The sequence below is a fragment of the Schistocerca americana genome, chromosome 1, assembly GCF_021461395.2.
Source record: "Schistocerca americana isolate TAMUIC-IGC-003095 chromosome 1, iqSchAmer2.1, whole genome shotgun sequence".
NCBI classification, from domain to species: Eukaryota; Metazoa; Arthropoda; class Insecta; order Orthoptera; family Acrididae; genus Schistocerca; species Schistocerca americana.
In genome coordinates this window covers 724,999,196-725,011,270 of record NC_060119.1, presented here as the reverse complement: position 1 = coordinate 725,011,270, position 12,075 = coordinate 724,999,196, and the positions used below count along the sequence as shown (strand labels likewise).

The window sequence follows — 12,075 nt, the reverse complement described above, 5'->3', positions numbered from 1 at the left end:
CTGGAGTTTGATGCCAGAGTTGGAATTCTGAATGGCTTGAGTTAGGTCCAGGTCAACCTCTTGAGCAGTGGCGAAGGCATTGTAGTGTAAGGTTTGGGTAATTGTGCAAGCAGGGCTAAGGCAATCTGTCAGAATGTTATTTATGTCAGCAACAAGCCAGATGTTGGTAGTGAATTGTGCTATGTACTCCATTAGTCTTTCCTGCAAAAAACATAGGTGAGAGGGTGGATTGCCTGTAAAAATCGTAAAAAGGCATCCCGTTGGTGTTATACAGAAGGATCGGCATCTACAAGGTGTAGAAGTATGAAACCAGAATTTGGTTGCAATAATTACATCTACATCTTCATAGTTACTCTGCGATTCACACTTAAGTGCCTGGCAGAGGGTTCATCAAACCATTTTCATACTACTTCTCTACCATTCCACTCTCAAATGGTGCATGGGAAAAAGGAACACCTAAATCTTTCCGTTCAAGCTCTGATTTCTCTTATTTTATTATGATGATCATTTCTCCCTATGTAGGTGGGTGTCAACAAAATATTTTCACATTTGGAAGAGAAAGTCGGTGATTGAAATTTTGTAAATAGATCTTGCCACAAAGAAAACCACCTTTGTTTCAGTGACTGCCATGCCAACCCATGTATCACATCACTGACACTCTCACTCCTATTGCATGATAACACAAAACAAGCTGCCCTTCTTTGCACTTTTTTGATGTCCTCCGTCAATCCTACCAATCCCACACTGCACAGCAATATTCCAACAGAGGATGGACAACTGTAATTTAGGCTGTATCTTTAGTGGGTTTGGTGCATCTTCTAAGTGTTCTGCCAACAAAGTGCAGTCTTTATTCCCCCTTCCCCACAATATTATCTATGTGGTCTTTCCAATTTAATTTGCCCGTAATTGTATTTCCTAGGTATTTAGTCAAATTGACAGCCCTTAGAGTTGTGCAATTTATTGAATACCCAAAATTTATCAGATTTCTTTTAGTACCCATGTGGATGACCTCGCACTTGTCTTTCTTTAGTGCCAATTGCCACTTCTTGCACCATACAGCAATTCTCTCTAGATCATTTTGTAATCGGAATAGATCATCTGATGATTTTACTAGACGGTAAATTACAGTGTCATCTGTAAACAATCTAAGGGGGCTGCTCAGATTATCACCTAGATCATTTATGTAAATCAAGATTAGGTACACTAGAGATTTCATTTATTTTCTTGTTTATTTAAGTTTCAGCCCTTTTCTTTTCTTTTCTTTTCTTTTCTTTTCTTTTCTTTTCTTTTCTTTTCTCTCTCTCTCTTTCAAAACACTGATTCTGGCAACTCGGTTCTAACCACCCCTTCTTTTCAACACTTCAGAGATTCTTTTTGTTTTTTTTTTCCATGCACAACAAATATGTGCAAATCTTTGCAGATTTGTCCTCCTTGTCTAGCATTTAGAGGGTCACTCTGTATTCTGACCTAAATATCTTCATCCTAATACAGTAAACTAGAAAACACTTCATAGTGGGTTTGGTGCATCTTCTAAGTGTTCTGCCAACAATGATTAGAACACTGAGAAAAATAATAATAGGTAATTTCTAGAACTCAGCAACACAATGATTAAATATAAAGCAACATAGTGCATTTATATCTGAAAACCATGGAAACTGAATTTTGTTTTATGTAGTTGTTTATTTCTTGGGATAATCTTAAATGTTAAGCCAAAGTATATCCCATATAGTGTGTTCACAACAAGAAGAACAAATTTTGAAAGGAATGCAGTTATCAGAAGAAGTGAGTTCTACCCACTCACTCCCAGCACACTGGCTGCTGAGGGTTGAGGGGCATTGAGGGGGGAACAAGCCACATTTACATCATACATTGCTAGCAATGCTCCATGCAGCTTTGACATCTATTGTCCACCATACCAGCTGTCAACTTCTGTGTATTGAACATCTATGAAAATAAAAACGGAGACATGTGCATAGCAAAGGCTACAGGCTTCATGAAATTGAAGCTCCTTTATTCAACACAAATCAGATTCTCCATCAGTTTTCATAGACAATTCAAATTTGAAAATAACACATAGCAAAACTTAAATTGTGACAATAATTGCCGTTGTTATTATGGCTTTAGTCATTACTGGATAAGAAGGTATTCTCTTTTGTTGATTATTTGTAAATGAGGACCCACCAGGGCAAACAATTGAGTACTGGAAATTCCCACAATCAATAATGGTTATTTTACACACACAAATTAAATTAACACTTTAAAGTAGCTCAAACAAAGGGGAGGCCAATTTCAAAACACTGTCAAACTGAAAAATTTGAATTGAAATTGACCTCTTTTTTCTGAGAATTTCTGGTGATTTCCTTTGTAAAATTTCCAAATTCTCCTCATAGTGCTGTACCTTACTTCTGTGTAAGTCATTGTTTATCTCATCAGTTGAGAGAGAAGATGTAGCAACTCTTTATTTTTGCCCACCTACTCACAACGTTTCCTTCTTCGAGTGATGGGACAGGAACTGCTTCATCACTCGTCAGTAGGTGTATTATTGTGCAACACAGCACAGCAACCACTTTGCAGTGGTTACATAGGCAAGGTTCTGCATTAGACTGCTGAGGTTGGCAGCAGCAGCCAGACATAAAACATGAGTGGGCCAAAGTCAGCTGACTTCTGTCGATTCAGAATTAGGGAGTCATCATTCTTCTCTTAGTGAACAGACTATACATTACAGCAAATCTTTGTGTGATCCAGCAAGAGGTATATCAAAACTGCTTCTGGAAATGGAAACGGTATTGGGAACAGTGTATCAATTGTGGAGGAGAGTATTTCAAAGGAGACCATACACAATAAGTAAAACGTCACTGTAGAAGAATTTTGTAGACAGATTTCTGGAATTTTTTGAACAGACCTCGTATCCACATAGAGACTTTTGGTAAGAAAAATTCCCATCCCTAGGTCTGATATTCTGATCCAAACACTTCATATAAAAGCTGAAACATGCAGTAGAACTGAATGTTATAAGTGCAACGGTATAAGCAATTCACTTTGTATCACTCAGATAGCAATGTCTGCAAAGTTGTTTATTTCTAAATGAAATCTTGTTTGTACATTGCCATGAGTCAGCAGAACATTTTAATAATCAACCCAGCCTTGTACAGGCTGCCAACAAAAACAAATTGAAATGTGTCTTATTATAGAAATGTAATCTAGAGATGGAAAACAGCTGCAAATGATTGATAAGGGTCTATTGATTGAGAATAACCTGTTGGTTTCTTCTTCTTCTTCTTCTCATTATTATTATTATCATTCCTTCTTCCTTTTGTGTGTGTGTGTGTGTGTGTGTGTGTGTGTGTGTGTGTGTGTGTGTGTGTGTGAGTGTGAGTGTGAGTGTGTGTCACATCCTTCACTTTCAATAATGGCATAATGGTGTCTTGTATTGATTATCAAGATAATTAAAACTGTATGTCAATTTCATATTTCTGTAATATGAGTAAGACACTGCTGACTTGTCTTGAGACAAGTATAAGCATTCTGTTGTGTATATTATTATAGTGTTCCACTGGATAAAACATAACAGTTACACTTCAAAAATCAACTTGAATTCCCCTTCTTGCCACACAGCTGTAAATGTTTCTTTACTGCTCTAAAAATTATTAAAACTAAATGCCATGGTGACTTCTTCAAAAAAGCCATTGTCGGTTGCTTCCTTGAACATTATAAAATTGGTCAAATGTTCCCCTTCTCACAAACTTATTGTCCACAGGATGTTGGATACTGTCTTCTTGTACATCACCAATGATAATGTTACATTGAGTAGAAAAGAGATTAATGCACATTTTGCAGGGGCCTTTTGAAAGATCTCAGAGTCCTTACAGTTTACTTCTCAGTTAATTTATTTTTGGACAATATTTGTGAGCAGTAACACAGTCACTGCTGTAGTGACACAATGATGTGGTCCTATGGTAACTAATTGTCTTAAATCATTTTTTTTTAATATGACCAAAATTTTTCCAGTGTTGTGACTACAAAAAATGAGTAAGAAGAACTGTATTGCAAAGTAAATGGGCATACCTATTGTTTTAATGATCTCATCTGAGCGTCAGTCAGTAGCATGTGACTGGAATTTCGAAACCTGGTGCTCCTCTACGGGAAGTGCTGAAAAACTACGAAGGTGCCATGAAAAGTGACGTCAACTGTGTCATAATCAGAAGAGGAAACTATGTCTATAAAAACGAAAGCAGCCTTGCTGTAAGAACACTGAAAGAATCACTAGGAAAAATTTCACAGATGAATGTATTTGTTGTAAAAATTCCCTACAGACACGACTTAACAGAAGACTCGTGTAAACAGAGAAATAATCGGAACAAACTGGAAATTCAGGAAGATTTGTAGTGGTTTTGTGCACACAACTTTCATTGAAGCAATGAGTTCAGTAAGAGAGCAGTTTACTAGACATGGACTGAACAGAAACAACCTAGGCAAGAAATTGCTGGCCAAAGAAATTTTCCAGGTGATAAAGATAGCAGGAGTGGATGCCTACATAAAAATAGCACTACCTGCAACAGGTTTTCTGCCAATGACAGCAGAAAAGAAAAGTGCACCAACAGCATATGAGGAAGAAACATCTGCAGATACACTCTATGATGAAAAAATTACATCTGTGCAAACATGTAAAGCGTCACAGTCACCAGTGGCATTATCAGTAACAGCAGTGGAAAAGGAAGTAACACTAGCAGTAACAGCAGAAGTTTCACCTGCAACAGTAACTACAGTGCCTCTAAAAGGAGAAAAGAGAACTGCAGCAGGTGAAGCAGCATCAAGTGTTATGGGTAGACGGAAAACAGCACCTCCTCTTCGTCTAAATGATTTTTTAGTGGAAGTCAGCAAGATGAAGAAGCCCACGAGATAAGTAGTGTAACAAATTTCGTAACACCTCACCAAAATCTAAAATAAACAACAATTATGATCTTAAAATTTGCTATCTGAATGTTCAAGGACTAATTGATAAAGAATTTATTGTAAACAGTTTTGGACTAGATAACAAATTTGATATTTTCTGTCTGAGTGAACATTGAGTTACAGAGAGTGTACTTCCAGTTGTCAAAATTAATGACGATAATGTAGCAAATAGTTACTGTAGAAAATTGCGTATAAGAGGTGGTGTGGCAATATATATTAACCAGTCATTCAGTTGCCCCATTGTTAAGTTAGACCTAGATTATTTGTGTGAGGAACAGAACTTTGAAGCCACTGGTATAGTTATGGACAGTTTTAAGTTAGTAATAGTATCCCTTTACAGGTCACCTAAGGGTATCATTAATGTATTTCTAGAAAAATTGGACATGCTGTTAGATGTACTAAGAGGGACCAGATGGTTGCATTATGACATAGCAATTGGTGGAGATCTGAATGCAGATTTTGATATAACAACACATAAACATACCGTGACTGAGTTGAAAAACCTTCTAAGACAGTGCAATTTGCACTCAATCAATAACAGGCCCACAAGAGATAAAGCATGTCTTGATAATTTTTTTGTCAACTTTAAAACTACTGAAGAATCATGTGATGTTACAGCGTTTCCATTTTCAGATCATGACTCTGTATCTTTTAACTATACAAGTAGGTTCTATATTGATAAGAGTAATAGACCTATTCCTAAGCTTGTCCCAAAAGTTATAATCACCAGACCTGTCACAGATGACAAAATTGTTCAGCTCTGTAAGTCCCTTGCTGAGAGAGACTGGTTCAACCAATGTCATGGTGACACAAGTTATAGTCTTAGTGCTGATTTGTCAGGGAAACTATTATTTGAGAGATTTTTACATTTCTGAGACAATTTCGTGACAACATCCCCAAAAAGAAATGCAAATTAACTGACAAAGACTTTACTAACAGATAAAATCCATGGTATACTAAATGATTACAAATATGAAAAATCAAGTTATGGTGTTGCACAATGGTGTTGCTGTTGTAGCAATCAGAAAACAGAACATGCCAGATTAGCCTATATAAAATGCAGGAATGAGTATAAAAATGCCATTGTGGAAGCCAAAAAAGCACATAATTTCAATACCATTCATAATTCCACAAATAAGTGCAAAGCTGCATGGAAATTAATAAATGGTGTTGCTAAAGATGTAAGAAGCAAAAAAATTAATGCAAGTCCCCAAAAATTCAATGATTTCCTTATTAAATCTGTTGAAGATGTACAAAATACTATAATCAAACCTGATATCAGTTAATCAAAGTTCTTTCTAAAAATGTTTGCAGAACACCAACAGACATAGGCACGTTTATGTTCTCTGAGGTCTCACCTAGTCTTGTCCTAAGCATTGTAAAATGGTTGAAATCTTCAGAAAGTGTAGACATATATATGACATATCCTGTAATATACTAAAGAAAGTAATATACTATATTGCATACCCCTTAACATTCTGTATGTTGTTGTTGTTGTTGTGGTCTTCAGTCCTGAGACTGGTTTGATGCAGCTCTCCATGCCACTCTATTCTGTGCAAGCCTCTTCATCTCCCAGTAACTACTGCAACCTACATCCTTCTGAATCTGCTTAGTGTATTCATCTCTTGGTCTCCCTCTACGATTTTTACCCTCAACGCTGCCCTCCAATACTAAATTGGTGATCCCTTGATGCCTCAGAACATGTCCTACCAACCGATCCCTTCTTCTGGTCAAATTGTGCCACAAACGTCTCTTCTCCCCAATCCTATTCAGTACTTCCTCATTAGTTATGTGATCTACCCATCTAATCTTCAGCATTCTTCTGTAGCACCACATTTCGAAAGCTTCTATTCTCTTCTTGTCCAAACTATTTATCGTCCATGTGTTCACTTCCATACATGGCTACACTCCATACAAATACACTCCTGGAAATGGAAAAAAGAACACATTGACACCGGTGTGTCAGACCCACCATACTTGCTCCGGACACTGCGAGAGGGCTGTACAAGCAATGATCACACGCACGGCACAGCGGACACACCAGGAACCGCGGTGTTGGCCGTCGAATGGCGCTAGCTGCGCAGCATTTGTGCACCGCCGCCATCAGTGTCAGCCAGTTTGCCGTGGCATACGGAGCTCCATCGCAGTCTTTAACACTGGTAGCATGCCGCGACAGCGTGGACGTGAACCGTATGTGCAGTTGACGGACTTTGAGTGAGGGCGTATAGTGGGCATGCGGGAGGCCGGGTGGACGTGCCGCCGAATTGCTCAACACGTGGGGCGTGAGGTCTCCACAGTACATCGATGTTGTCGCCAGTGTCAGCGGAAGGTGCACGTGCCCGTCGACCTGGGACCGGACCGCAGCGACGCACGGATGCACGCCAAGACCGTAGGGTCCTACGCAGTGCCGTAGGGGACCGCACCGCCACTTCCCAGCAAATTAGGGACACTGTTGCTCCTGGGGTATCGGCGAGGACCATTCGCAACCGTCTCCATGAAGCTGGGCTATGGTCCCGCACACCATTAGGCCGTCTTCCGCTCACGCCCCAACATCGTGCAGCCCGCCTCCAGTGGTGTCGCGACAGGCGTGAATGGAGGGACGAATGGAGACGTGTCGTCTTCAGCGATGAGAGTCGCTTCTGCCTTGGTGCCAATGATGGTCGTATGCGTGTTTGGCGCCGTGCACGTGAGAGCCACAATCAGGACTGCATACGACCGAGGCACACAGGGCCAACACCCGGCATCATGGTGTGGGGAGCGATCTCCTACACTGGCCGTACACCACTGGTGATCGTCGAGGGGACACTGAATAGCGCACGGTACATCCAAACCGTCATCGAACCCATCGTTCTACCATTCCTAGACCGGCAAGGGAACTTTCTGTTCCAACAGGACAATGCACGTCCACATGTATCCCGTGCCACCCAACGTGCTCTAGAAGGTGTAAGTCAACTACCCTGGCCAGCAAGATCTCCGGATCTGTCCCCCATTGAGCATGTTTGGGACTGGATGAAGCGTCGTCTCACGTGGTCTGCACGTCCAGCACGAACGCTGGTCCAACTGAGGCACCAGGTGGAAATGGCATGGCAAGCCGTTCCACAGGACTACATCCAGCATCTCTACGATCGTCTCCATGGGAGAATAGCAGCCTGCATTGCTGCGAAAGGTGGATATACACTGTACTAGTGCCGACATTGTGCATGCTCTGTTGCCCGTGTCTATGTGCCTGTGGTTCTGTCAGTGTGATCATGTGATGTATCTGACCCTGGGAATGTGTCAATAAAGTTTCCCCTTCCTGGGACAATGAATTCACGGTGTTCTTATTTCAATTTCCAGGAGTGTACTTTCAAAAACGACTTCCTGACAAATCTATACTCGATGTTAACAAATTTCTCTTCTTCAGAAACACTTTCCTTGCCATTGCCAGTCTACATTTTATATCCTCTCTACTTCGACCATCATCAGTTATTTTGCTCCCCAAATAGCAAAACTCCTTTACTACTTTAAGTGTCTCATTTCCTAATCTAATTCCCTCAGCATCACCCGACTTAATTCGACTACATTCCATAATCCTTGTTTTGCTTTTGTTGATGTTCATCTTATATCCTCCTTGCAAGACACTATCCATTCCATTCTGTTCTTGCAAGTCCTTTGCTGTCTCTGACAGAATTACAATGTCATCGATGAACTTTAAGTTTTTATTTCTTCTCCGTGGATTTTAATACCTACTCCGAATTTTTCTTTTGTTTCCTTTACTGCTTGCTCAATATACAGATTGAACAACAGTGGGGAGAGGCTACAACCCTGTCTCACTCCCTTCCCAACCACTGCTTCCCTTTGATGTCCCTCGACTCTTATAACCGTATAAATAAATGTATGTATGATGGATATTTTCCCAAAGAACTCAAAGTGGCTAGGGTAGTTCCAATATATAAAAAGGGAGATATAGACTCACCTTCCCATTACAGACAAACCTCCATAGTCCCAGCTTTTTCTAAAATACTGGAATGTGTAATTTACCTACATCTACATGATGACTCTGCAATTCACTTTCAAGTGCTTGGCAGAGGGTTCATTGAACCACAATCATACTATCTCTCTACCATTCCACTCGCGAACAGCGCACGGGAAAAACGAACACCTAAACCTTTCTGTTCAAGCTCTGATTTCTCGTATTTTATTTTGATGATCATTCCTACCAATGTAGGTTGGGCTCAACAAAATATTTTCGCATTCGGATGAGAAAGTTGGTGACTGAAATTTCGTAAATTGATCTCGCCGCGACATAAAACGTCTTTGCTTTAATGACTTCCATCCCAACTTACGTATCATATCTGCCACACTCTCTCCCCTATTACGTGATAATACAAAATGAGCTGCCCTTTTTTGCACCTTTTCGATGTCCTCCGTCAATCCCACCTGGTAAGGATCGCACACCACGCAGCAATATTCTAACAGAGGACGAACGAGTGTAGTGTAAGCTGTCTCTTTAGTGGACTTGTTGCATCTTCTAAGTGTCCTGCCAATGAAATGCAACCTTTGGCTCGCCTTTCCCACAATATTATCTATGTGGTCTTACCAACAGCTATCTGTTTATTTTGAAAAATTAGGAATAATTAGTGAATCCCAATATGGTTCTAGGAAAAAGTTGTCTACTGTGGATGCTATAGACTTTGTAGTCAAATACTTACATCAATTGTATGAGGATAAGGGCTATTCTCAACTCACATTTTGTGATCTAAACAAAGCTTTTGACTGTGTAAAGCATAAGCCACTCCTAGAAAAACTGGAATTCTATGGCATTAGACATAACAGCCTTACATTAATAAAATCATATCTTCAGAATTGTAAGCAAGTTTTTTGTGTAGGGAAAGAAGTGTCAAGTATAGAACAAGTCAAGGTAGGTGTTCCGCAGGGATCTGTACTGGGCCCCCTTTTTTATTCCTAATAAATGATCTGCCATCATCTATCAAGTCCACCACTGTGTTGTATGCGGATGATACAACATTTCTTCATGCTAGTGATGATTTCAATAGCCTTAAAACTTGTGCAACAAAGACAATTGACCAAGCATCCTATTGGTTCAAGGCAAATGGATTCCTGCTGAATGAAAACAAAACACAGCAGATGGTTTGTAGTCTTAGAGATAAGCTTCTGTCAGATGATCCAAGTTATGTCAAATTTTTGGGGGTATACATAGATGATAAATTATCTTGGGGTCAATATGTACAATATATTAATGGTAAGTTGTCTAGAGTTATTTACCTGTTAAGGTGACTTATGGATTGTGTTCCTGAAAAATATGTTAGAACATCCTATTTTTCATTCTTTCAAAGTATAATAACATATGGAATTATTTTGTGGGGGAACTCTAGCTGTATACATGACATATTAATACTGAAAAAAAAAAACTATTAGGATAATTACTGGTTCTGCATATAAGGCACACTGTAAACCATTGTTCTGTGAACAAAAAATCATGACTGTTATAAACTTGTACATATACTATGTTCTAATTTATACGAAGAAGATTTTACCACAGACAAAAACCAGGGGAAATGTACATAGCCACAATACAAGAAGGAATAGGTGCCTCTATATTCCCTACCACAGATTGTCAAAGTCACTCAACAGCTATGAAATCATGGGGTACAAATTATTTAATAATCTTCGTCAATCTGTTCAAGAATTACCTGAACAATTATTCAAACAAACAATTCATGACTGGCTAATCCTCCACCCATTCTATGATATAAGAGAATTTATCAACTGTAATATAATACTACAATGTTAACAACAAACCTGTTGTGTATTTTAGTATGTATATGACTTTGTCTATTGCTGTAATGGTCGAATGACAATAAAATTATTATTATTATTATCATGCTATTGTTTTCCAATGGCTGATTATCTTTAAAAGGTAAAATTAAAGGAAGGATCACTTTTGTGAAAATATACACACTTTACACACATTCATTTTTCTTATATTAAAAAACAAGTTTTTTAATGATTGTTTTCTTGATAGATTGGAAACCATAATGAAGCGGAACAGAATGGTTGCCAAAATACAGAAACAGCATAATGAAATATTGGTTCTACAGACAGAGCTTGAGTTATTAAGATTGAAGACATACCCTACCCTCAAATATACAACACTCACATGAATTTCTTCCTTCACTTATTTATGGAGGGGGTCTGGTAAATTTTAAATTACATAATAATTTATATTTTTAGATAATTTCATGTATTGTATCATGAGCAACTGTTTATTTTGTGTTAAAGATAACTAGTTGTAAACAATTTACATCTGCATTATGTGTAAAGTAAATTAAGTTAATTTTTGTAGAAAATGAAAATTGAGTAAATAAAAAAATGCTCAGTGTTGTTATTACAGATAAAATTGTTACCAGTGGAAAAATGTGTTGAACATGATATCTGATCTTACTAACGAATTCTTCTGCTGCTTGAAATAATGAGTTCCTATTAACGAACATATGCAAATCTTGTAATGTTCCACGTCTTTTAATCTACAACTAATCAATACACTTTGGCTCAACATTACAAGTTACCACAGTGCATCTTCTGCAAGTTCTGCAATTTCTTACACACTTCGTGAATTTCTTAAAGTAATATTGAAATGTGAGAAATAACAATTTCCCTTTACAAAACATACCAAACTATTTCAATCAACATATGAATGTTTAAGCAAACAGTATTTTCCCCAAAACTCACCATTTACATCATTTAATAAAAACTCAGTTTCATAACTTCTTAACAATACCCAATTCTAATTACAGAATTAACCATGGTAACACTGTTGTCCTCCACAAACTATATTAGTACAATGCAGTTCTTTTGATGTCTTGCTTGAAAATACATATCAGCAAAGTCTGCAGAATTTCTCTCATGGAATGAAATATATTGTTGGAAAATGAAATACGTAATTATCTGTAGGTTGATTAATGTGCTAGTTGGAAAGAATTATATCACACAGCATTGTATTAATTTTACTAATCTATTGGAGTGTGTACCATACAACTTCCACAAAGTTAAAGATTGTGTAGTGTAAATTTATCAATAGATTTTGACACTACTCGTGGCATACATTTACGTACTTCTCAC

General features: G+C 38.3%; 1 protein-coding gene across 1 annotated transcript in view; it reads left to right on the top strand.

Annotated features, from left to right (window-relative positions):
• The window catches only part of LOC124593850 (cilia- and flagella-associated protein 43), a 219,326-nt gene extending 208,209 nt beyond the window's left edge, over window positions 1-11,117 (top strand). Inside the window, exon 16 of the mRNA XM_047132200.1 lies at window positions 10,979-11,117. Within this exon, the coding sequence (XP_046988156.1) occupies window positions 10,979-11,117 (139 nt within the window). The remainder of the gene's footprint in view (window positions 1-10,978) is intronic.
• The last annotated feature ends 958 nt before the right edge of the window (window positions 11,118-12,075 follow it).